This window comes from Stegodyphus dumicola, chromosome X1 (genome assembly GCF_044657685.1).
Source record: "Stegodyphus dumicola isolate Sdum_Otavi_A_Nest chromosome X1, ASM4465768v1".
NCBI classification, from domain to species: domain Eukaryota; kingdom Metazoa; phylum Arthropoda; class Arachnida; order Araneae; family Eresidae; genus Stegodyphus; species Stegodyphus dumicola.
Window position 1 is genome coordinate 111,967,990 of NC_140780.1, and position 27,557 is coordinate 111,995,546.

The following is a 27,557-nucleotide window of genomic DNA, read 5'->3' on the forward strand; positions in this document are numbered from 1 at the left end:
GAATTAAGCTCTCTTCCTGTTCTGTCCCCAAGAACAACTGAATACTTCAATTACATAATATTTTACTCTGATCTTTGTGTATTGTCAAGTTGAGTATGTAAATAAGTTAAATAGCAAAGTGTGCAGAAGGAAACAGACATGACATGATGTCTCCCGTGGGCAAGAACTCTCATGAATCTGTTCTGTAAAATGGAAGTATGATCTCAGCATAGAATTGCAAAGTATTGGATGTTGCTCACTGAACATTCACTTTCATTTTGATGAAGAAGAGGAACAAAGAAATACCGAGACCTGTAGTTCTGTGCTAAAACAGAACTTTGCAACTTCTGCCATTATGCCTCTTTTAAAGAAACATAACACAATAGCTCTGGATACAGCTTAAAAATTCTGACAGATATTGATCACAATTTAATATCTAAATATCCAATTACTAAAACGTTCAACATTTTCAAAAGCACATTATTTATGATAATTGAAATGCAGGATTTGGTTTGGAAGATGAAAACTTGTCCTTCTTTGTGTAGCTGAATGCAATAAGGGAAATTTCAGCAGTTGATAAAAGCATTATGAATGGGTAAACTAATGCAATTGAAAAACACTGCAATAGATGGAAAGATGCTAAAGGCAAAGTATAAAATTTTGCACCAGAAATAGAAATTGATGAAGCAATATTTAGAGTTACAGATAAGTGGTTTTGTAAATTTAAAGTGAGACTGTATGAGTCAGTTTCTGGAAGTTTTGATGGTAAAGTGATTTCTTGATAAAGAGCCATATAATGTATGAAAGAAAATTAAAAGCATAACTGATAAACATGCCTAAGACAACATATTAAATGCAGATGTTGCCAGAATATTTTTTAAAGTGAATAGTTGATAGAACATTAAAGACAAAAATAAAAGTGAAGAGGCGAAACCATGGCAGGGAAATGTTCTCCTGTGTCCCAATATGTTGGGTACAGAAAAACACACCCAGTGTTAATGTTTGGTAAGTTCAGAATTCTAGATGCTTTAAAGACATTAAAACCCGTCAATTAACCTACCAAATCAACACATAGATGTTTATGAAAAATGACTGTGGGCAAGGCACCCATTTTTGGAAAATGGATGCCTTTTATGGATAGTCCACGGTTTCCCAACCTTCAGACTCTCTGATCCCTGAGATTTTTTTTCACCACCATGTTTAAACTTTGTTCAGCTCACCTTTGCAACAGTGATATATTAGAAGTCCTGTGAGTGTAATCTGGATGTGTTATCTGAATATGGGCTAAAGTTATCAGGTATCTATTTATTGCACATGCACTGCATTAAATCAGTCAGACTCACCAAATAATAATGGGTCTGACAAAATAATTTACATATTCCTGCTATGGCACATGCAGTGTTGTATACTGAAAGAACATGCTGCCTGTGCATTCTGGTGTCATATTAACTATATGAGTTATGATCATTTTCTTAGAACTTAAGACCTTAAAGTTATAACTTCTGTCTCTGGGAATAAGAACTGAAATTACTAGTTGGACTAGTATCCCTGAAGGGTCATGGTTTGGTGTAATTCTTATAAATCAAGTGAAATTGTAAACATTTATTTAAAAAATGTGTAGGCAGTGAAAATTTCTAAGAATGTGTTTTTTTTTATTACACATTAGACCCAGAATGCCCCCTTAGAAAACTTCTGTACCCACTGGTGGGTAGTATCACCCATACTGGGAAACCAGCAGACAAATGTTCAGAAATGTGTTTTGCATAGCTGCCAACTTGTCAACTCCTGGTCTCTCAGTAGATCGCCATTTCTTCCATTTTTTAATATTTAGCCTTTGATTAGGAAAATGTTTCCCAGTAATAAAAGAGATTTATTGAATTAAAGAAGCTTAAATTTGTCAAATTCATCCCACCAACCTTTAATGGTTTTCAGAATAATTTTTCTTATTAAATTTTATTTCATTTGAATAGCAGTTTTTCTTATTACATTAAATTTTTTTTCCTCTATTAAATTTTTTGTTATATTTAATTTCACTTGAGATGCTTTAAAGGCATACATCCCCTTAAGCAGATAGCCATATTCACATCAGCCAACCAACCAACATTTGTAGATTTTTATAAGAAAATTAAAACAATGTTTAATCAGTTAATATCTGTATTTAATTTTGTTTACCTCAGTGTACAGTACATTGCTAAGTTATTTAAACAAATACTATGTGCATAAATTTTTAATTTTATTTTCATTGTATTTAAAAGTGCATCAATAAATTAAAGCTTCCTTTCTCTCCTTGGGATTTTCTCAGCATAAAAATTATAGGATTTCACCAGTCTGGTAATGCTACTTTAGTCCTATAACTCTAACAGATGTGAAGTGAGTTATTGCTATGTCTGAGAACAATGAAGCCTTGAGAAGCTCATAAAAGCCATTTTATTTAAACAGAACTATAAACATAGTTACGCATTCTTGTACTACAATAACAGCTTGTAGTGATGCAAATAGAAAGAAAAGTCAAATTTATATTAATTTTTGAATAGTAGTCAACAACTATACAATTAAATAGTCAACTAGAATTTGGCTCAATAACTTTAATGACACATCAGATTTAAATTGTAGCCAGTGAGAGACCGCAAAAACAACTAATTACAACTATTAGAGCTAGCAGGAACTAATCACGTAGAACTCATGGGATGCCAGAAACTCTCTCAAACCCCAAAATCTCAATTTAAATATTCAACAGCTAATTTGTAAGGGGTACAGAAAAAAGAAACTATGGTAAAGACTAAAATTATAATAACAGGTTAATTAACATAAGATACCCTGCATTTTTTCCACCAGAACTTAAGTAATCTTAAGGAAGTTCTTTAATGACCTTGCTAAGATTTTTAATTCTAAACCTACAACTTGAGGTGACTGTTACAATCATAAAGTCTAAAACTAAATTAAAATTTTTTGCCAGAAATTTGAATTTCCTTGGATAAAACTTCATGTCGTCACTATGTAGTTCACTCGCATCTCCTTCCTGGCAGTTGGAAAGAAAAGTTTAGCAAGGAAATATTGTACTTTTCAACTTGCCTTTTACAATTTCATTAAGACTATTTTAGCATTTTTTGTCATCTAAACTCATATTCTCACCCCTGCTTTCCAGCATTGTAATGCTTACAAGTGCATGTGAAAATGTGCTAGCCCAAATCTAGCTGAGACATACTGGAGTTCAACAACCTATTTCAAGGCTGTGTCCTAATGTTCTAAGCTTAATTTTCATTCAATCTCCAAGTGTTGGCTGAAGAGCCTAAACTTTTAACTACTTTAATTTATTATGCTAGTTATTATTTTACTTCAAATCATTACCAATTTCTAGCTTGTACTTTAAATTTATCTTGCACTGCATCAGAAAACGTAGCTTTTACAAATAAGTTAACAGAACACTTTACTTTCACCAAGGAGTTCACAAACATGCTTCATGAAAAATATTAAAAAACTAATTTACATTAAAAATATTACCCAGTTTGAACTTTACATCACAGTGTACAGAAATTGCTAATATCTAATCTACAGTTGTGCTAAAATTTTCTCAATTCTGTCTCTTGGATGAAAATCAGAGTATCATGCTTACTAAAAATGAAAATTCTTCAAGATAGATGCATAATTCAATTTGGAAAGCTTCATGCTGAATAAAAACTAGGCTGTCCTCGCTTGAGGCAAAACTCAATATAACATAGCATATGTTGCACTAAGATATAAAATCAACTGAATGTTCAAAGAAAATTATCTTCTCACTTATCATTGTTTCTTTGGAATTCTTCCATTCTTTTCCACAGAAACTCCTGTCAGAATGGGAAAATACTCATGTGATTAATATGTAATTCCTTTTTGGTCACTGAAATTCACTGTGCTGATTCACTGGTCATTTGTGTTTCTGTGCACTTAGATGATAACTTTATTCATCTGTATTTTTGCTGGGGCTATAGGAATTCTAGCATATCTGACACCCCCCCGGGGGGTCGACGTAGAGAACTCTGCGAAGCTACTGGCTAGGATCTGTACCTAGGCAGTCTCGGCCACGGGGGTATAAAATTTATGAACTTGGTGGTTCTGAAGGCTCTGGGAAAGGTCACTTATTGGCCGGCCCCGGAGTCTGGCACATCCTAGCGCGACATGGTTCTAGTAACCCGGGGTCGCTGGATAATGTCCCGCTGCGACGGGCTCACCCAAGCGACTGGTAAGGAGCATTAGACGACCGGTGCTGCCTGGGGCCTGTCCCCAGGTGGTGCGCTGCTCTTCTGGAGGGTAATAGTGGAGGTTGAACCTCCGCGAAATGCCCAAAGGGAGAGTGGACCTGCAGTGGGATTAAGTTCTCGGAGCAGGGCAGCCCAAAACCTATAGCATATCTGACCGCTTCCTTGATGTGCCATTGGAAACCTTCTCTGGTTCACCCTAGAATTTCCACCATTGGCCTCGCTCATCATCACTTGGGCATTTGCAGCTTAATTTCTGGTTGCCCTAGCTTTTCTGTCACTCTAAGCCATGTTTGGAGACTTCTCAACAGTCATTGCTTTCACTTGGTTGTTTGCTTCATCTGAGGGACCTTTGCACTTTCCTTTGACTTTTGCACTTTTCCTTTTCTGTCTTCTTGCCCACTCCCATTCTCCATAGCTTTGCTCTTTGAAAACTCATTGAACTTCACTTTTTTTTTTTCCTTTTCTACCATTTCTGGCCTCCTTTTCTTTTTTTGTATCATATACTGTGGATTTTGACACTGTATGCGTCACATTTCTAGATGACCCTTTGTTGATCACACTAAATGATTCCCTCAAAACATCTCTTAACAGAGACATATAAGTGCACTCATAATACCACTTGATCTGGTCTGCCTTTGCTGTAGAACCTTTGTTATCCATACCTTTCAAAAATACCACTGTCTTTCATATTCTTTCAACTAAAAATGGGCCTTTGGATTTATCACAAAATTTTCCATTTCCTTCTGGTTCACATGAAAGAGAATTTTTAATTTTTAAGACTTTTTCCCCCCATCTTAAAATCAACTTCCAACCTTTTCTTTTTCACCATAAAATTTTTGTTTTGCTCAGAACATATCCGAATTTCTAATTGCCTCATCCACCAATTTCTGAATGTCTCCCGTCTTAAATTCCCCAGCTCTCTTTTGAACAAACAAGAAAAGTTTATCAAGGGTCATAATTAACTTTCTGCCAAGACATAATTCAGCTGGTGTCTTTCCAGTAATATCACATATAGCCATCCTAAAGGCAAATATGAGTTCATTGACACAGTCATCCTAATTTTTGTACACAGCTGCTGATAATTTTTCCTATATTTCTGTTCACCCGCTCTGCAGTATTTGACTGTGGAGCCTATAACGTTTTAATAAACTATCTTAAATTTCATATGCTAAGACCTGTGCACTTATCCTAAAAAATTTTGTGAATGAACTGCTTTGTATTGTCTGATATTAATTTAATTGGACTTCCATGATTTAATATAAAATGAGTGAAAAAAGTTTGGTGGAAAGTCTTTTTGAGGAGAATAATGTCTACCCACTTTAAGAAATAATCAGCAATTACAAGCAAACATCTAGTTTTTTTTTTTTTTTCACTATGTGATTAGGAACCTAATAAAACAATTCTTATTAATTAAAAATAGCTTTTATGCTATTTATGTACCTGGCTGGTCTATAATTAATATCGATAAATTACTGACAATTGTTACAGGACTTGACATATTCAGTATTTTTGTATCTATGGAAAATAAACCAATTCCCATACTCTCTGGACTATTTTCTTATGCTGAGATGGCATGAAATTGGTGGATCATGCAATTTCTGTAAACTACTTAAACTGGCTGGGATAACTGGTTGTAATTCATTATTATTATTTGTTACTTTGGAGTAGATCAAGGGGTTGTCAATTATTTCATAATTTGCTGTTCTGTTACGAATACCTGTCATGTTGTGGTGTTCAAAGTGGTAACGATCTTTCAAATATGCATAAATAATTTTAAATTCTGGTCTATTTGTAGTTCTGCCATAATTGTTTCTTGAGAATCATAAAATTTTTTAAGTTAATTTTTACTTCTTTCCTCTCATCATCTAGTTTAAATCTTAATAAAGCATCTACTATAATTTTTTCTTTCCCAGAAGGATGTTTTAATATTATTTTCTTGCAATTTACGAGTCTAAATGATAAACTCTTCCCAGAAAATGAATGAATGAATGAATGATAGCTGCATAATCTGTATACGCGGTAACCAAGCCTTTCTCAAAGTAAATTAGAAACTTCTGTACCATCAAAAGGACTCTAATGTATCCTTTTCAATAGCAGTATAATTTCTTTGAGTTAAGTGTCTTACTAAAATATGGAACTGGCTGTCCATCTTGAATAAACATGCACCCACTGCAAAATTCTAGAGGATCTGCAGGGATTTCTAATTTGCCATCCGCATCAGGAAATTTCAAGATGGGAGCTTGGATTAATGCCGCTTTAAGTCTGTCAAATGCTTCGTTTGCTTCTACTGACCAAGTGAACTTATCTTTTTTTTTTTTTTTTTTTTCTTTTCAAATGTAATAGTGCTCTGCTCTGTTAGGAAAATCTTAGATTAAAGCTCTATAACAGGAGCACAACTTTTAAATTGATGCTAACTTCTTTGCTGTATTTTAGGCGGTGGAAAACTTCTATCACTATGATTTTGTAATCTTTCATTTCAGTTGCCCTTTGAGATATCTTATAGCCCAGGTAATGAAGTTCTTTAGCCGCGAATCTACATTCGGTTGCAATCACCTTTTGACTTGCTTCTTTAGAAATAAAAATTTTGAATATATTCATCAATTTTGAATATATTCATCAATTTTATTGTTAATGATTATTTTGTCATCTAAGTTAAAATACTTGTAGATTTTCCAAGGACACATCTTAGTATTATATCCGTGGCTCTTTGAATCATAGCGAGGACCCGACATAACGTAAACAGCATTCTATGAAAAGCATAAACTCTTGACTTGGTAATGAATGTAGTTTTTGGCACATGCTCTGGTTTCACACATATCTAAGTATCTAGAGGTGATGTCTAGCATCATTATGTATTTTGTTGATTTGAGTCTTCTAATAATTTCCTCAATTATTGGTAAGGAGTGTATGAAATATTTTCCAATACTCTTTAGTTTTCTATTAAATACCTATGGATTTTCAACTCATAGGTAGGTGTTTATTTTTCTTTTGACATAGCATTAGTGGGCTAACTTAACAGCTATTTATGATGACAGTAATTTTATTCTTCACTATTTCTGCAATTTCTTCTTTGATCTTATCACAGCGGTAAGGTTTTCTTAGGCAAGGGCAGATCTCCAGTGTCTGTTGTGGGATTTACCATCAACCCTATGTCATCATCAAGTAAATCTAAAAATTGTCTTACCTGTTGTTCCAGCTTTGCTCTCTCATCTGTGTTCAGTTCTTTCAAGTCCAAAGTTGTGAGCTAGACTTCTTTTTCCACTGGCTTGTTCATTTCCAACTACACAGTAGCTTCCTGAAAATTAATATTTGCCTCTGCAGTCTTTAAAAAAGAACCATTTCCAAAATTACGTTCACCTGTAGACTTTTCACTACAAAAAGAATCCAGCTTCTTGTGTTTATTTTTCATCTGCACGTTTAAGGTTAGTTTCTCTTTTCTTTCACACTGCTTGCTTGGGCAGCTGTCATTCTTGTTCATGGGACACCAAAAGCGCTATACCATTTTAAATTCTTAAAAAGGCTTTCTTCCAAAAATTACTTTGCGCCCTCCTATCCAATAATATATCTGTTGGTATGCGGTTTGACAGAATCTGAATTACTGGGAGAGAAAAATTTTTATCAACACCTTATTTAATTGAATATTAGAGATTTTCTTTTTTCTGGGTTGACTGTGCCACTTATAGTTCAGTATTTTTTACTAGTTTAAAATCTTAGTATCTTCTCCTAGTTTCCTCTTTTTTGTGATTTATTTTGGCAGTTGCCATTAGCAGGTGAAAATTTCTTTCGGCTTTTCGAACATCTATTGCTGTTAAATTTTGAGCTTCCTTTCACTATGAAAATATCCACTTTCTCATATCCCACTGTAAGTCTATTCATTGACACTTGCCTACTTTCTCTACTTTCTAACTGCACCACTAACTCAAATAACTTATCTAGTATACCCGGGTTTCATAATTGAACAAAATCCTGAATTTGAGGCAATATTATTTGTTTAACCTCCACATCAAGTTTTTTTCCATATAAGTTCATAACTTGTATTTTCTTCAATATAAAAATCAGTCAACTCTTCTGTTTTAGTTTGATATCTACCAAAAAGCCTTAGTTCTAGTTTTTCTGTATTTTCCATCATGTGGAATGCTTTCACGAAAGCAGTTTTAAATACTTTGAACAATTGTCACTGCTTGGTTCACCTAACAGTAATTGATCAACTAGATAAAGTAGAAGGTATTTCTCTAACTGTTCGAAAAAGGCCACTACCAAAGTTCCACCCTCGAAAGTACTCTTTGGTCTCATTGATGCCCGCATGATGTCTAAGATGAACATGAAGCCTTCCACTTGACTTCCTGATGCCTGTGGAGTTTGAAATCTTGGGTAGGCCAGACTAAATGTTGCTTGTCCTTGCAGCATGATCGATAATTTGTTTGAGTGCTTCTTATAGGGTTCACTAATCTGGTAATACTACTTTAAGTCCTACAACCCTAACAGACATGAAAGGAGTCATTGCTGTATCTGAGAACAGTGGCAAAGTTATATTAACCTTTTATAATTTATAAAGGTTATAATAACAATATTATTAAAACAGAACTAGGAATATTAGTGAATATTCTTGTGCTACAGTAACAACTTGGTGTGATGCAAGTAAATGGAACAGTCAAATTTAAATTAAATGTTGAACAGCAGTTAAAGACTACACAATTAAATACTTAACTGTAAGCTGGTTCAAAAACTTTTACTGGCACATCAGATTTTAAGTGCTGACAATGAGAAACCACAAAGCAGAATAATTACAGCTGTTAGAGCTGGTAGGAATTAACCATGTAGCACACATAGGATACCAGAAACATTCTCTATCTCAAATCCCAAAACCTCAGATTAAATGCTCATCAGCTAACTTACGTTCTGGTAAAGAATATGGAAAGGAGAAGTTATAACAAAGACTGAAAGTTTAATAACTGGTTAGTTAACATAAGATGCTCTACAAAGTGTAAGAAAATTTTTAAAAAATGAAAGTAGCCTAAGATCGTAAAATTTAGAATATCCAATTAAATGCTAATATATTTTGTATCAGAACTGAATTGCGAGTAATCCAATAACTTGAACCATACACTGTAAAGAAAATTAAAACCAATTTGGAGTTCCTTTGAAATGGTGTACACATTATGAAAACCTCCTGGTTTTTCCCGGTTTTTAAGATTTCAGGACTCACAGCTGTGGTTTTTGGGACAGACAAATGCTCAAAAAACAGTAAAGTGTCAGTTGTACATTCACTGCCCACCCTGAAATCAAAGGTCCGAAATCCATAAGAATGAAGTTCTTGGTCCCAAATATTGTGTTTTCTCTCTTTCAATCAGAGTCATGTATAGTTTTCATAAGTAGTTGTAAGAAATTGCTTTTGAAATAATCATTTGTGCACTTGATGAAAATAAAATGTTACAACTGAATTTTTTTTCCAGTATTTTACTTTTCTAACATACTAATTGATTGCAAAGTACTTCAAAAAAGATATGCTTTGCGAAAGTATTAATGCATTTACATTGCACATTAAAGTGTTAATGCACTTTCCTAAAGTACTTAGGAAAAGATATGCTTTTCCAAAGTATTAATGCATTTATATTGCACATTAAAGTGTTAATGCACTTTTCTAAAGTAGTAATGAATTTACCAAGACGGGGAGGGCATTAAATCAGTTCTGTTATGCTGGTTTTGACTGGTTGCCAAAACCTGTGAAATCTTCTGGTGAAATGCTAGATGTTTTGGTAATTGATGATGGAAATTTCGATGAAGAAAATGAATTAGCTCATTTTCTTCATCAAGTTTCAGAGAGAAATATTGTGTTCTCAGATTACATATCTCTCAGATATTATGATTCTTCTCAGATATTATGATCAGGATATCACCTAGGCTGTGTGAAAGACAATAACATACCTTCCAGGCCATATCAGCACTTTAAAGCAGAATCTTTATATTTGTGGCTGATAGATGTACCTAACTAGCTGATTCACTGACCCACTGAATATCTGTGGGATAAGTTAGGATGTTTTTCATATCGTACACCCATTAAACTACCCACTTGTTAATTGTTCTTGGTGTCTCTGTTGGAATGGAAACAAATTGCTGCTACATTTCATCAGAACTTTCAGACAGCATAACCCTGAAAGATGAGGAAATATCTACAATATCCTGTGAATTTTAATTGCATATATTATTTGCATAGTGTATATTATTTGCAGTTATTTGAATTTGTAACCATTTTATGTTTTTTTATATAGAATTATCTCAGTGGTTATCTTCTGAGAAAGTTCAAAAATAGCAGTGGATGGCAAAAGCTTTGGGTAGTCTTTACAAATTTTTGCCTTTTCTTCTACAAATCGTATCAAGTATGTATTCCTTATTTTTTGCACATATTTGTGTGTTTGTATAATGTGAATGTTAATGACTATATATAGTACCTTTTGCATATAAAACAAGTTTATTCAGCTGTATATTATGTTTAAATTTCTTGAACCAAAATAAATGTATACTGATCAAGAGAGAAATTGCCATTTATTAAACTCATCTCTGCCACCTATAAAACACAGAATGGCAAAAGATGAATTCTTCAGTGCCAAAATATACTTACTTGTACCATCAAAGCTGTTTATAATTCATACATTCTACTTATGATGGACCTTGGCTTATTTATCATTTAAGTCTGTGGTACTTCAAGAAAATGAGTTTGATCAAAGTTTTTCTACCCTCACTAGTCCCAGTACCTGTGAGATAGTTTTTAAAATGCTGTTCACAATAAAGCTCACAGGAGCAAAATTTCATCATCACTTAGAGCTGTCACTTAGAAGCATTGTGTGTGAGTGAATATAAATTCTAAAATACCAACTAACTGATAGAAAGTGGAAGGGCAACTTGTATATCTCATCTTTTAATGTTTTCACAGTCGAGTTCTAAAAAAAAGTTGAATGCGCTTTTTTAAATTTTATATATATACACGTGTCAAAAATTTTTGTGGCAATATATTTTGCTTTAAGTTCTTTTCAAAAGGAAAAGACATAATGTGCAATAACGTTTTCAAAATCTTGAAATCTGACTTCAAGAATCTCAGTCGTCTTTTTAATTTTTGCAATGTATATTTTTCAGTGTTATAATTAAAATTTTTTTGGTCTTCAACTTGATCAGATATATTTGGAAAGTGATTCAAATTGTTTGTTGAAGATCCTCTTTAGCGTAATAAATTTTGTTTTGTATATATTATTGGTACTGATCATTTCATTTATTGTCCAGCTTTCTCCTTGCAATTCTCAGTTTAAATAATTTAGTTTTAATGTAAAATCGGTAAGAAATGCTAAATCACTGAGCTAGTTTCATCATTTAAATTTGCACATTCTGGATCTTGCTGCTGAAGCAGAATTTTGATTCACTTAAATAAATCACAAAATCAGAGCAGGAATTTATTTTCTACTTAGCCACCTCGCATCGATATGTAATAATAATTCTGGTTATTCTTCATCAAGTTGCATTTGGAAGAGTCATCACTCAAGGGAACTTCCTTGAATGGAATTAACAATTTTGAATGCTAGGTCCATTATTTCTTTTGTATTTAATCTTTAGCTGGCTAACAGTGTTAGTGAATTATGCAGTGGTAGCTCAAAACGCCTGGGAATTCGTCATCATTTGCCATCATTTTGGGATTTATAATATTGTTAAGGTGGCCTGTTGTGCTTCTGCTCCATCTGTTGTTTTTGAAATTAATATAAAAATAGGTAGTTTCAATTCAGCAAGAAAAAATTTTAAAAGAGCATTGAATGTACCTACACATCTAGACCTTTCTTTCGTAACTAACAATTTTACTTTAGATGTAAGAAAGTTTCTTTACATGCCTATAAAAACCATAAGAATAAAAATAAGCCATAAGAATAAGTGTTGTGTTATTGCCATAAGAATAAGTGTTGTGTTAACCATAAGAATAAGTGCTGTGTTATTTGTATTTGTAGCTTCATTGAATTGAATAGAAAAAACAAGAATATCTGTTAATATCATTGTACAACTATTCTCTTATATTTTCAGTCATGTTCTCAATGAGCATCACAGTATTTCAAGACAACTGTAGAGTTGCAGCAAAAAATTTAATTCTTGTTTTTAAAAAATCATTAAAGTGAATCTGACATTTCCAAAAAGTTTCCTTCTTAAGTCTCCCGTCAAAAAATATGTACACTTTTTTGTTATAATACTGCTTACTTTAAATGATGCATAGTAACTGCACATGATTTCGACAAAAGCCTTAAAAAAAAAAAAAAAAAAAAAAAAAAAGTTGGAGAGCCCTTAAGTGAGCCGTAAAATCGGGAATTTTATTTTTCTCAAATCTCTGTTTTGTGGATAATGTGCTTGGTATTAGTTACATAGAATTTTAAAATGTCTCTCCAGATGACCGTTTTCAGTAAGAAGGTATGGCGATATTGCATATTAAACTACAACATTTATCATTTTTCATTGTAAAAAAAGTAATCAAGTCCTCATTCTTTATGAAAATAATATGTCTTCAATTTATTTTGGTTTACTGCTTATTTTAATTGGTAATAAAATGTGAAAGAAGAATACAAGTAGACATTTTTAATAAGTCTTCAATTATTTTGGGTTTACTGCTCATTTTAATTGGTAATAAAATGTGAAAGAAGACTACAAGTGCACAATTGTAATTTAAAACATAGAAAGAAGGTACTTAAATTTTTTGCACAGCAATAATGTTAAGAAAAATTGACACTTTTTCCAGAAACGCTAATGCGTTATTACCATTACAGTGAATATTAAATGCTAAACAAAGACTTCAGGATGCCAACTTAATGTGTTGCTAGACCAAGGATTAAAAGAACACATGCCAAGTAGCCCAGTAGAGGGCATATTATACAGCGTGCTGTTAACAGGTGATGTATGATACTGCTTCCCTACTCTCTCAACAGCTGACGTGGAAGGTAGATTGTGAGGCAAATTGTCTGATACTATAGGGACCACCTTTATGTTTCTGTGAGTTATGGCTAAGTTGCATTTGAGAGTAGAAAGCTTCTGTCGACTGTGATTGACCAAAAATGGCTTCGAGATCAACCAGTGAATCGCAATTAACTGGCTGCCCCTTCCTGATATATAGTTATCATCTACCATATCAAAGATAAAGAATTTTGAATTTAAGTTCTGCTGAAAAGTACACAGAAGCAATATTACTTTAAATTCAGTATTAAATGAATGAAAATTACTGTAAAAATGCATTCAAGCTTTTTAGCATATATGTTTGAATTATTGCTCAGTTGGTAGTCATCAGTATGTTTATTCACGTATTATAAAAAATATTATTAGGTTATATGAAACAAAAGCTGGCAGAGAATATATATGTGTATATTAGGCCATCATGTCCCTAAGACACTGAAAGTCACTTGTATATCTGAAAAAATAATTAAGTCTACATTACAAATAATTAATGTTGTATTTTGAAAACTACAGATTGCCGGCTAGTACTTTAAAAAAGTTTACTTTTAATTTTTTTTTCCACCAGAAACGCTAATGCAATACATTTGGGTTTGCTTCTTAAATCAAAATTGTATCCAGTGTTATCAATTCATAAAACAAAATTTGTGCAATTTCTGATCGAAATTTAAAACTCATTTTGGAAAGGATTTCAATTTTAAAAGCTGTCTTTCCCCCCTCCCCCCAGCATTTCTTTTCAGTGTAGAGTGGTATGAAGAGAAAAAATGTCATAATAATAGAGAAATATATTATTGTTTAAAAAAAAACCGAAACAGGTAGAATAAAGCAATATTTTATTACCATTTGGACTTTATTTTGAATATACACAAGAAGTAAAACTTAAAAAATTTTCAATGTGTATGCAATCTTTTATATTATTAATTTGATATAATTATGTACAGTGTTTGAAGTGTTTATTTATTTATAGGCTTATGCTGTAAACTAACACTTGTTGTACACTATCATTAAGAAGTGGAGATAAAAAAAGCTTTCTAAATGATTCACTTTGTTACACAGATGATCAGTATATTTCTATACTATCAAAGATACTGGTAGTTTGGTCCAAATCCCGCGAACTGGCTGGCTGCATGGGAGTTTTCGTGGTTTTCCCCATGTGTAATGTGTATATGAGCCAGTTTTCCTTAGAAAGTCCTCCACGAAGGCATCCCTCCCCTTAAGCAAATAGCCCTTGAGGCTTTGCCATAATCACACACACACACTATCAAAGATAAATAAAATGTTTTATGCATTATCAGTCAATAACAGTGCATTCTCATGTTTTTTGTCTTTGTTATGGAGATTATTTTCTAGCTAACTAAAAACAATAACTGTTTTCTGAAGTTGCCAATGTAACTGATAAAGTGGAAGTCATAGGAAAGGTGAAGTGGTTCCAACATGTACTCCAGTGACCTGTGGAAAAATGAAACAGTAACCTTCCAGAATCTGTATCTTCGGGCTGCCTAACATCGGGGTTATTGCAGAATGCACAACTAAGCGATGAAGAGGGGAGTGCTGCCGAATGTGTCATTCAAGAATTTCAAGATGTTTTTTCCCCACTCATTTTCTGACACAGGTAGAACCAAATTGACACAGCATAGAATTGTTACAGGGGATCATTCACCAGTCAAGCAACATCCAAGATGTCAACCAATTGCGTAAACAGGACTAGATAGGAATACTTCTAAAAGACATGCAAGAAACCAACATAATCAAGCCTTCAGTAAGTTTGTGGGCCTCTCCCATCATTCTGGTTAAAAAGAATGATGGTTTAACTAGATTTTGTATTGACTAACTCTGGTTGAACGAGGTTACGAAGAAAAACAGTTACCCTCTTTCTAGAATTGATAATATTCCGGACACAGTTTCTGGAAGCAAGTGGTTTTTGATGCTTAATTTAAAAAGTGGACATTGGCAGGTAGAAATACATCCTGATAACTGAGAAACACAGCTTTTGCTAATGGACAAGGACTTTGGCAGTTCAATGTTATGTTGTTTGATTACATAATGTGTCGACAATATTCGAATACCTCTTGGAAACTGTGTTAAGAGATCCTTCTTATGAAGTCTGTCTGATATACCTCAATGACATTATCATTGGTGGGAAAACTTTTGAACAGCATTTAGAAGATATTAGGGGAGGTACTTCAGAAATTGAAGGAAGCAGATCTAAAACTAAGTCCCACCAAATGTAAATTGTTCAAACAGGAAGTGATTTACCTTGGACATATCATCTCTGCCAAATTTGTGTATATGGATCCAGAAAAAGTGTCAGCAGTTACAGATTGGATACACCCTGAAAATATCCATTAGCTAAGAGATTTCCTTGGGCTTTGCACCTACTATAGCAGGTTTGTGAAAGAGTTTTCTTTCATCGCAACACCCCTTAACAAGTTGACAGAAGAGAGCAAGCAAAAGTTCTCGTGGACAAAATAATGTGAGGATGCATTTAACAAACTGAAGGAGGCTTTAACATCTGCGACAATTCTGACATATCCTCATGTCGACAAACCATTTATTCTTGACACAGATGTGATCAACAAGAGTATCCGTGCTGTTTTATCCAAAAGCAATAGCCTATCAATCACATGTCATAGCATACTGGAGCAAGAGTATCTAAATCAAAGAAGATTTACTGTGTCAGCAGAAAAGATTTGGCCTCAATAGTTAAAGCTGTAGAACATTTCCATCATCTCTACAGCAAAAATTTCCTGCTCTGCACAGATCAGGCATTGTTGATCTAGCTTTTAAATTTCAAGAATCCCAAAGTCCAAATAGCCAGATGGGTTCTAGAGAATTCAGGAATATGACATCACTATCCATCATCGGAAGGGATCATCACATAGAAACTAGAACCTGTCTAGAAGAACCTACTCAGAAAGCTGCTGATAGTCAAAATGAAATACCAGCTGTTTAATCAGGTCTCATGCAGCTGATTGAGACTCATGGAGAAAGAAGTCAGGAAAGGCCAGTTGAAAGATGACGACGTTAGATATATAATTGACTTAATGGCTTCATCAAACAAGGAAACGTACTTGGCGCAGGACATTCTGATCTGTAGCAATATTGGATCTTACAACAAAGCAATATTGGGCTTTCTGAGACTCACTCCATGTACGAAATGGCATCCTGTACCATAAATTTGAATCGGATGATGGAAAGGCTTTCTGATGGCGGTTCATATTTCTAAGATCCCAGACATCTTTAAAGAACTATATAGCAGTCCTATAGGAGGCCCCTTCGGAATCATGAAGACTTTGCATAGAGTTTGAGAGTGTTTCTACTGGAGTAATGCAAGGGCTGCATGCAAAAGTGCCCATTGTGTGATGCTTATTCAGTTTGGAAAGGATCGAAGAAATGCAGCTGAGGGAAACTGCAACGTTACAATGTAGAAGCGCCTTTTGAACACGTCACCTTTGACATCCTGCCACAAACTGCTGATGGCAACAAATGCACCCTCATTGTCATTGACTACGTCACAAAGTGGTCTGAAGCATGTCCTATTTCTGATCAAAAGGATGTCATGGTAGCAAAATGATACAGCATTGGATTTTCAGGTTCGGAGTGCCTCTTCAGTTACTTTTCAATCAAAGAAAAAATTTTACCTTAGCCTGTATTTAAACAACTGCAAGCCGCTCGGCATCAACAAAACCCAAATGATACCTTTACATCCCTAATCAGGCAGCATGGTAGCGAGGTTTAATTGAACTGTCTTCAATAACTTCTTGCCGACAATTTCCAGAAACCAACAGGACTGGGACCAGAAGTTACCACTTTTTTTACTGGCCTATCACTGTGCTGTCCACGAGATTACCAGTTATTCCCCATTGCAGATGTTCTTCGGTTGTGACCTTCATCTGCCTTGTGAACTGTTATTTGCTCACCCTCCAGATGCCCCTTCATCACCTGAGGACTACATTCAAGATCTCCAGGCATTGTTTGAAGAGATGCACAGTTTTACACGAGAGTGAATCAGCTTATCGGGGGAAAAGCTGAAGATCCGATATGACGAGATCTACAGGACACCACTTGAGTGAAGGTGACAAGTTGTGGTTATGGAATCTGATTCACTGGAAGGACATTCTCATAAACTACAGTTACCTTGGAACAGTTTTTACACAATCCTAGACAGGCTGAATGACGTCGTAGTTCAAAGCCATGAGTTAGCAAATTCTAAGTTGTTCATTGCAGTAGGCTAGCTGTTTACTATAGCCATAGTACACAGTTCCCATAGTGTATATAATGTAAATAGTATACTAAGATCATGGTCATATTTGTAAATTTATGTGTTTATTTATTGTTTTAGTGTTTGATTTGTTTTATGTTATTTATTGAAATTATTGTTTTAGTATTGCACTGATTTTTCCTTAGCAGTAAGTATGGCTTCCTGTACATGGATTGTATTCACAGGACATGCATTTCTTGGGAAGGGGGCAATGTTGCAAATTTTGTATATATATAAATGATTTGAGTGAAATTATTGTAATTTTTTTATAAGTGTTCCATTTTGTAAAATAAATTTTATCAGTTATCATTGGCTCTGTGTTTATTCAGTCTATTACAAACCCATGCACATGCAACAGTATGCTGCCTAGAGTCATATTTATGCAGTATGGGACATTCACTCACACTGCATCTCTGGTGCAGAAGTTTTTGATCAAAATATTTGAAGACAGACTTATCAGCAAGCATTCCAGAATCGTATGGTCTTTGTTTTTAGATTTGACACCAGTTGATTTCTGGTAATGAAGATATTTTAAACCTTATTGTCAGAACTGGAAAAGTCCGTTTACTGTGAAGTGAGCTGTATCCATTCCAAACTGTTGCAGTAAGTGAGTGTCTAAAAATTGTAAAACTAGAGTTTATTCCTAGTTTTGAGAGTTTATTTCTAGTTTGTAGAGGTTAAATGAGTTGTTTGTGGGGCTTCTTTGTGGGAACATAAATATAAGCATTTTGCATTAGAAATCCTCCATGAGGGCATTGTTTTCCTTTTGCACATAGCTCTATCATCCTTGGTTATTATAATTAATGTCTGAACTATATATTACTCTTTGTAGACAGTAATATCTTTATTCACTTGAATTGAATCAGACATTGGGATTGAGATTATGTCAAACAAAACAGTCATTTTCATCTTTTCCAAATCTCTTTCTGTGAGACGTCAAGCCATAATTGTTTGCATGGGCAGGAAAATAAGATTAATAATGTCAACAACATTTGCAATATGCTTCTTTTATTATATTTTTCAAAATGCTCTTTAAGTTTAAAATATGTCAGTGTCACTTATAAGTTCTACTTAAATTTGTTAATTTTGCCCTTTTTTATGGTCTTATAGATGTTAATTACTTTTTAATTAACTTGAATTCTTGGTTTAGAAACTACATGTACACAAAGAACTAAAAATTTTTATTTCTTTTCGTTAGATATAAACGAGAATTGAAGAATGTGCTTTTAACATAAAAATAAATTCTGTGTGTATTTTGTTTAATTGTGGTGTAATTTTTATTATAAATAACTTTCATAAGTTTTACCAGCTTCTTATATTTTTAAATGCTTTTGTTTTGAATATATTTTCCTTTTCATTATTTCTTGCCTATGAATTTCAGGATGACTTTCCCTTAGCTAGCCTTCCATTACTTGGCTATGCAGTTACCTTGCCAAATCCTCATGATAATATAAACAAAGATTATGTGTTCAAGTTACAGTTCAAAAATCATGTATACTTTTTTAGAGCTGAAAGTGAATATACTTTTGAAAGGTAAATATTTTTACTTTTGTTAACTAGATTTGCTAATTTTTTTCATGCATGGTATTACAATATTTATTTACTGAATCAAACTGGACATTATAATACTTCCTAGTTATTGAAAAATGTATAAGTCTCTCTTGTATGGGGAAAATATATTAATTTTTCCCATAATTAGCCATATTTTCTGCCGTTGAATTTGCCATATCAGTTAAAAAAAAATTGTTTTTCATAGTTTGTGTTATAGGCCTTCTAAAGCATCTAACTTTTCTCTCTACTTTAGATGCATTTAGAATTCTGAAGTCTTTCCACTGCAATTTAATCTTAGGCCATTCATTTCATTACTTACAAATAAGTGAAAATTTTTATGTTGTTCCTTTTAATTCAGAAGAAACCAACTAATTTTAAAATTGTAAATTTCCAGATTTTTTCCCCTTTCCTTCTGTATTGTTTTAAGGAAGGGTAGAAACTGGTGATTCCTCAGTGCTTATTAAATGGCAGTGCAATATGAACTTAGAGCAGTTCATTCATTATGCCTTATGGGAATGATGTTGATTTCTTCACTTTTGTAAAAAATTCTTTTCAGTTCCCCCTGTATTTTGATAATATTGCATTTGAAGTAAACTGTAACCTTGAATACTCCATTGTGATAAGGCAAACAGAAGCAAAAACTGTGACGGTGGAGATGAAAGAAATAATAGTTAGCAGGCTTGCTAATTTTATGACACCGGTAGCATCTGTAGTAACAGTATCTGTTATTTATCTTTATCTGGTTAATAAATATTTCTGACATTGTGACTTGAAACATTTAACCAGTTTCTTTCACCAGGTAACACATAAAGGTCAGTCTGAGTAATTAAAAATGAAAAAGGTCATTTCAGAATTAAAAAAAAAAATGTTGTCTAGTTTTGATTATTGGTAGGTTTACTTATATGAGCGCTATTGAATATGTTAGTCAGTTGTAGACTGTTTCGATTTCATTCAATATTCACTTAAAATCAAAATGTGAAAAATATTATTTTAATCAGGAAGGGAGGGAGATTTTGGTAGTTGAACATTAAAGGCTCTGAAATCTCTATGATGTTTTGAGTACTTTGAGTTTTTTGCAAGGTCCCTGAAATGAAAATTTCAGAAAATAAGAATGAGCAATTTTAGAATATTATTCAAGATTATGCATTTTTTTCTCCAGTGATACTTAAAATTGGTTCTGAAGAAGGAATTAGCCGTGTAGAAATACTGCTTCATGTATTTGTCTTACTAAAGAAAAGTAATGTCATTTTATAAGAAATAAAAAAGCATCAGGATGTGAAAGTTTCATTAACATAAAACAGAAAACTTGGTGAATTAAGAGAGCTTTTAAAGGTAGATAAAGTTAAGTCAAGAAAAATCAGAACATCATAACCATGCACATTCTGTTTGTAGAAATAGCTTAAAAGAGTTATATCTCCTCTTTATATGTAATTAATTGTTACAGCTCCTTTTTATATGTAATTAATTGAAGACTTCTTATGGAAAAAATGTCAGAAATAAATTTTAAATATGCACGAACAATTAGCCTGAGTTGAGTTTTTAAACTTGAAATAATTTTTGTCAGAATGTTTAAATGTGTATCTAAGCATGTACACTAAATATTTATTTTTCTTTGGAAAGTGTTGTATCATTTCAGCCAAAATTCATTATAGAACTCAAATTTTATTGTCAGCAATCTTGTATATGCTACTTTTTAGCTGCAGAAGAGACAGCATGAACCAAGTAGAAAATGGATTAAGTCCCATTTGTGTTTTAATTATCCATATAATTTAATGTAAAACCAGAAGCGTATATAGTTCTTATTTATGTACTAAAATTTATTATTGCAGTTCAGATAGAAGCATAAAATGTTATATTTTTAACAGTTTAAACTAGAAAATGAGTGTCAAATTCATAAATGATACTCTGTCCATGCATCCGTGTATAACTTGTAAATCTTCCTCTTTGCTCTGACTGCAGATTAGAATAGCAATAACCAGAAAAGGAGTAAAATATATTTTTCTCCTCAGCTCGGAGATTTTAGTGGAGAAAAAGGCTTTGTCAATCTAGAATTCAATGCTGGGTTGATCTTAATCTTTTGTTTGTCACTGGAACAAGATCATCTTAGTTGTATAATTATAATTATGATAGTTTTGAGAATTCCTTTTGCCACTCGTGAATATCATAAATTTAAATTTTCATATGAAAATTTGATATTTAACTGAATCTATTCCCCCCGATTTAAATTGTCTGATTTGACTGTCCCTATTTTAAGGATATTTATTTTTTACTATCTATGAAAATAATTACTTACCTTGCAATGTTTCAACTTACTAACACTGGTCTAGAAATGTATTATTGTGAAACTTTTGTAATATTTTAGTATTTGAAGAGAACGTTGGGATTTTAAGCATGTTTCAGAAATTACATATAATTTATTTTTAAACTTGTCTCTTATAATTTTGCATGTTAGTAAATGTATAATGTATATGTGTTTTTTTAATTATTTTAGGTGGGTTGATGTCATAAAAGGTGCAACAATAAGGAGTTAGAAAGGAGAAGATTTTGTTAAACCTAAAGAATTCCATCATCCACAATGAGTTTGTAATAGTCAATACCTGTTTTGATTCTCAGAGTTGTTACCTGTAATTTTTTTTTCCTTTTTTGTAAATTAAATTATTTTCAGTTATGTAATTTTAATTCTACTATATTTATGGAAGTATGTACTCAATTTTTTTTATATCATTTACTTTGCTATGGTAATCTATGTATGAAATATATCTTCTTACCATGTAAAAGGAAATTAAGATATTCCTCTTTTGCTTGAAAATGCATGGTGTTGTTAAATGTAGTAGATGGGCCAGATTTGTACTGTTTAATGTGGCATTTAATTTTTTGTTCCTTTTAATTAAATTTCACAGCTAAAAATCTCTGTTTCAACAGTAAGGTGGTATTATTCTAATATTACGTTTTTTTTATGGAGATATTGATTTGTTACTTTATTCTTTTAACCCACAAATTAAATGCAACTTCAAAGCTGCTTGTTTATTTTTCTGAATAAATGCTGTTTGAAAATGTATGTGAGTGTTTAGCAAAATTTTAAGAGAAAATTTAATCCATTTGTTTTAAAGAATTTAATATAAGCATATATTTGGAAATAATGTATATTGCAATTCGTAAATGCAACATATTTTAGAAACTAAAATTATGCATTATTAACACATATCTTGTAATTTTACTTAAATCTAAATATTCATTTTATTTGAGAATGCTAACTTTACTTAAACCTGGCGTGGAAAGAGATATTTTATGAATCATATTATAATAATGCTTCAAGTAAAAAATGAAAAACTGTAGGTTTTTCAACAAATCAGTGGAAGGACAATCAGTGCATCAAAAATCATAAATAGGGATGGGAATATTCATAGCTGAATAAAAATTATGATATTTAATATATTAATGCATTTTAAGTCATGGGTGCATGGTAGTTTCCCTCTCTTATTTTAAACATCATATTCTTTTATCGAGCTTTTCAGCTTTGAAAAAACAGTATTTTCTTTTGTTCTTTGATCTGATATGTTGTTGACCATCAAATATTTCCTATATTTTAAGAATGTATATTTCTATATGTGTATGAAAAGTTCAAACTACATTTTAACTGCTGTGTTAAGTGAATTTATTATACTGTGGTTTCCTTTCCTGTGTACTAAATTAAAAATATCAATTTAGCAGTAACCTACCTGCCTTATAAGATTTGTTGTGAAAAAAAGTACCTGCATTTTTAGAGTTTCGGAATTGAAATATTTATGCAAGAATTTCGTGATGTGAAAACTGTAAAGCTTTATTGAAAATTGCTTTTAGAAACTATTTACTGTTACAGGAATAAAATTGCTGTTATGTCAATATATGAATAACTAAAATATTTAGGATGTGATATGGATGTGCTATGCCGCTGATGTAGCTTTGGGAGCCTGAATTGTTAGTAAATATTTGTAAGAGAAATGCTTTTGCTAACTATTTGGGGGTATTCTAAGATTTATGGTGAGTATAGTGTAAGAAATAGTGATTGAGTAATTCAGTTTTCTGAGAAAAGAGGAAAATCCTTTATTTTCAAGCTGGAAAACTTATTACATTCATGTGAAGACATCAGTTTTTCAAATTTTCTGATGTATAATTTTTATGTCTATCTTTGAATTGGTTTTCAGTTTTAATGTTTAAAAACTTCATTTTTAACATTTTTTGTTTTAAAAAGTAATTTTTTAATGTAATATTTTTATACATTTGTAATTGTGGATTTTGCTTAAAATGTGTTACATTTATTATATCAAACTTTTTTATTTTATAAACCTTTATTTTCTTGAATCAGGAATCTCATTTTGAATCTCTACATTTTCATGACTGCTCAGTTTCTCTGAATGCGTTTTCATAAACATATCAGAATGTGTGGTGTTAAGAGTTTGATCAAATCATGTTATGTGTTCATCCATATAATTTTCTTTACATGTTGTACAAAATCAAAATGGAACTTCCTATCATCTCAGAATTGGATATTAAAATATGACATGGCTTATTATGACATGTAAAGAACCATGTCTTTGGTAGTAGATGACCTCAAAACAGTGCGTCAAAGAAGTGATGTGAAATCACTGTTTTTCTATGCAGTTTTAAATCTTATCTTTGGAATACTGGTTTTTAAATTATTTTGAAATACTCGCACTGTCATTCCTTGTAAGTCTGTTTAAATCATACTGCATCAGTAAAGAATATCTGTGAATTTTTCATTTATAAATTACAACCTGCTGTTTTTATTTGTCAAAATTAAAATTCTTTGTGTTTGAAGAAATTTTTATTCATATGTACAGTTTTTGTATCATCATGTGTGATGTGTAATATATGGAATCCATTTCTGAAAAATTAACATTTGTATAGAGTCCAGAGATTTAGGCATAAGGAATTAAAGAAAATACCGCAAATATTTCTGCATAAAAATTAAATGCATTTGACTAAGAAATTTCAGAAATCAGTATACTCATTCAAGTACTATACTTTTGCATTAGAGTAGAATACTTATGATTTTAAACATAATATTCTCTTATTTGCCGAAGTTTAAAATATGTAGCTTATAGGAATTAGCAATATTTATGCTTTTCATCAATATCATGTTTCTACATCTTTCGTAAAATTAATGAAATCACTTATATTTAACTTGATAATAATATTGCTTTTGAATAGAATCAACCCAAAGTATGTATGCAAATTTCTCAGTTTTAAAAGTTTTTGAAAATACATGCTATAGCAACATTTTAATTTTTAATTTCAAAAATTTATCAAACTGCAGGGTATTTAACAACCTTCCTTATTTTTGTTATTTATAACATTCTATTAAAACAAAACAGAATTAATCTGTTTTTCACTAAATGTGAAGATAAATATTTTTATTCATTGGCAAACAGGCTAAAAATTGTTCATTTCTTGAAAAATGTTTTGCTATGTGCCAAAAATAATAATTTCTCTAAATTAAAAAATTTTATTGTTCTAGTTTAAAATATTGATAAGAATTAACCCTATTGATCTCTCATTCATTAAAGTGCTGAAATGAATAAAACAACTGTGTCCATTGTAGTATTTTAGGGAAAAGGGAGATTATTTTATGCAGTATCCCTTGGGTTAAATAACTGTTTATCGTTTATCGATCTGTAAATAAAATAGATAGCTATTCCTTGCACACAAGGGAAGAGTCTATGTAAAGTTTTTTTCATTTGTATTTTCAAATTTAAAATAAAGCATTCTATGCTAATATGATCATATTGATGATAACGTTAAATATATTTCATCATTTCAAAACTTGTTATATGTGTGATGTACTTTCATTTTGTTCAGAACAGTCAAGTATTGTAATTGAGATCTGCATGACAATATTTTAAATGCATATTAATGCAACAAAGGGTTGGCATTATATTTTCTAAGTTCTAATATGACTGTGTAATAAAAAACTGAAGTGTGGCCTTAATAAAAACCCCATTTCTTTTTAAAAGTAAGTGTAGTTTAAAACTAAAAGTTTTTTTGGGGGGAGGGGCGTTCATTAAATTGCAGGCAGAATATCCTCTTTGAGATATTTTAATGTATTTGTTGTTATATTATATTGCTTTTTGAATGTGTTTGAATTAAGCTTGTAGTGCGTTATGAATGAATAAAGGTAGGCAGCTGTATTTTTTGCTTATATGCAGAAATTGTCCCATGCTCAGTTTTTTTTTTCTGTGTATTAGAAAAGAGGTACACGTAATTGAAATAATGTTAAGCATTCTTATATGCAATGTTAGGAAATGATTTTTTAAAATTAGCTTTTGACTCTATTAACAGGATATCAAATATTTTTGCCTTAAATTCTGGACTCTATTCGCAGGTGTAATTTCATTTCCTAATACTCTTTTCCTAGCTGGCACTGAAATTGGCTGATCTCCTACTCGTTTATGTTGGTTAAAATAGAATTTGTTTCTGTAAACACATTTATTTGAGTACATCAAATTTTCTGTGCAGCTATATCAAAGTGAGCAAGACATTTCAACATATGCATATTTAATGAGCTTTGATTTCAAAGACGCTGAATTGAATGAATAATTAATTAAGCTTTTTTTAAGTATTTTGAAATATAGCTTAGATTAACTGATACATTTTTTTTAATATATAAAGATATGGATTTGTGTATTATACCTGCTCTTGCTGATCCATTTGCTGTAGCAAAACTCATTTCTTTTTTTAATCATGTTTGTCAGATTTAAGAGCTCTTTGTTACTATTCTGTAATATGTGTTTGGGAAGCATATGAATGCATGTTTCTCATTGATAAGCTGATTTAACAATTATATAAAAATCTTGTAGAGTTCATGTTTGTCCTCTGAAGTTGTTTGCATTTATACAATGACAAATGGTGCTTATACATTAATTGTTGAGAAATTGGATTTGAAATTGTATTTTCATTACTATGCTGCTTTCTTTATATGCCTTCAACTTTTTGGATGAAGCAGCTATTGTTGATTAGATTTTGTGTGTAATAAATTATACCATGCTATTTGCAGCTTTGTTTTATTTTATGCTGTTTGGTGGAAGAACTTAGTGAGATAAGAGAAAGTAATCAGGAATATAAAATTAGGCAAAATTCTAACTTTAAACTGATTTTGGTTTTGTAGGAAAACTTTCATTTCAAGGGATATTATGTATGTTAATTTGCACAGACAGGCTGTGTTATGGATTTTTCAAGAATTAAATCTTAAATATTTTCTGTGGAAACTATGATTAATGAAGAGTTGAATTTTGCCTAATTTTGAATTTGAAATTTAAGTGTATTTCATATCTGCAGTGCATGAAAATCTGATACAAGATTAACAGTGGCAACAAATGAAGGAATAAGCAAACCTTTTGCCTATTTCCAATGCATTAGCAAATTATTTGAAAAAATAATTACATGAAACTGATTAAAATTCATTGGTTTTGGTTTTCTGTCCTGATGCAAAATATGAGAGGATGAAACTCCCAGAAGAGTGTAACATGGTAAGTATTTACTCTTTATGAGCAAGCTGTTATCCAAGTGCATTGACATTCAAATTATGTTAGAAAGGAAAATGGGTTCCTTTTCTTACATATATATTAAAAGAAGGAACACATTTCCTTTTATTAAAGTATATATATATATATAAAGGAGCAGATTTTTATGGTCACAATGTTTATCGTTTTCCTGAACGGTTGGAATAATTAAAATGACTGATTGGGGGGGGACAAAATTTTGTGTACATTTTTTGTACTTCTTAGAATATATTTAGCTTTAAAGATGTGTTTTGAACAATCAAGACTTTAATTCGTATCCTCTTTAAAAATTGTCTGAGAAAAGATAATAAAAATTAGACAGATGATTTCTGTATAGAAAATTTAGACATCAAATAAGTTAAAAGCGATTAAATCAACTATTATGTGAATAATTAATCATATAACACTGGTTATTAACAATTTTGTATGCCTGTTTATTTTTTTATGGAAATACTTGGCATTTTTAGGACATAAGTATTTCAAACAAAACGTATTTCAAAGAACTTTGAAATATTAGTAAAACCACATCAATAAATTAAATTGAAATAAATAATGGGATGTAATTTAAAAGACAGAAATAATTTAAGGTAAAAGATTTAGATTTAAAAATTTGCACAAACGATTTATCAGATTTTATAAGGTTTTATTTCATAAATAACTTTGATTTTGAAATATGGCATTTGAACCTATAAACATGTGTGGATTATATAAAATAAAAAGTGATGATTATATAAGAATATTATAATGTTTAGTAAGTTTTATTATTGAATAATAAATTCTGGCATTCCTATGCTATAAGACTAGTGTCTAAATTTGCATAAAAATTCTTCAGTTAAATAAAAGCATTTAAATAATTTCTGTAGCCTTTTTGTCAATACATTAAATAATTTTTTAACTAATTACACGTCCTCGCTTGCAATTAGAACCATCATTAAATCCCTATTTTATCTAATCATTTCCTGAATATTATGTATATGGATTGACCTCGTCTTTGTAACTGAT

At 31.7% G+C, this 27,557-nt stretch overlaps 1 protein-coding gene across 3 annotated transcripts in view; it reads left to right on the forward strand.

The window, feature by feature from the left end:
• Cdep (Chondrocyte-derived ezrin-like domain containing protein) overlaps positions 1-26,043 on the forward strand; it is a 295,887-nt gene extending 269,844 nt beyond the window's left edge. For all 3 annotated transcript variants that reach the window (XM_085807133.1, XM_085807131.1, XM_085807132.1), the window contains 3 exons: positions 10,487-10,594; positions 18,827-18,978; positions 21,488-26,043. In XM_085807133.1, coding sequence (XP_085663259.1) covers positions 10,487-10,594; positions 18,827-18,978; positions 21,488-21,527 — 300 coding nt within the window. In that variant the 3' untranslated portion in view covers positions 21,528-26,043. The remainder of the gene's footprint in view (positions 1-10,486; positions 10,595-18,826; positions 18,979-21,487) is intronic.
• Positions 26,044-27,557: the final 1,514 nt, after the last annotated feature.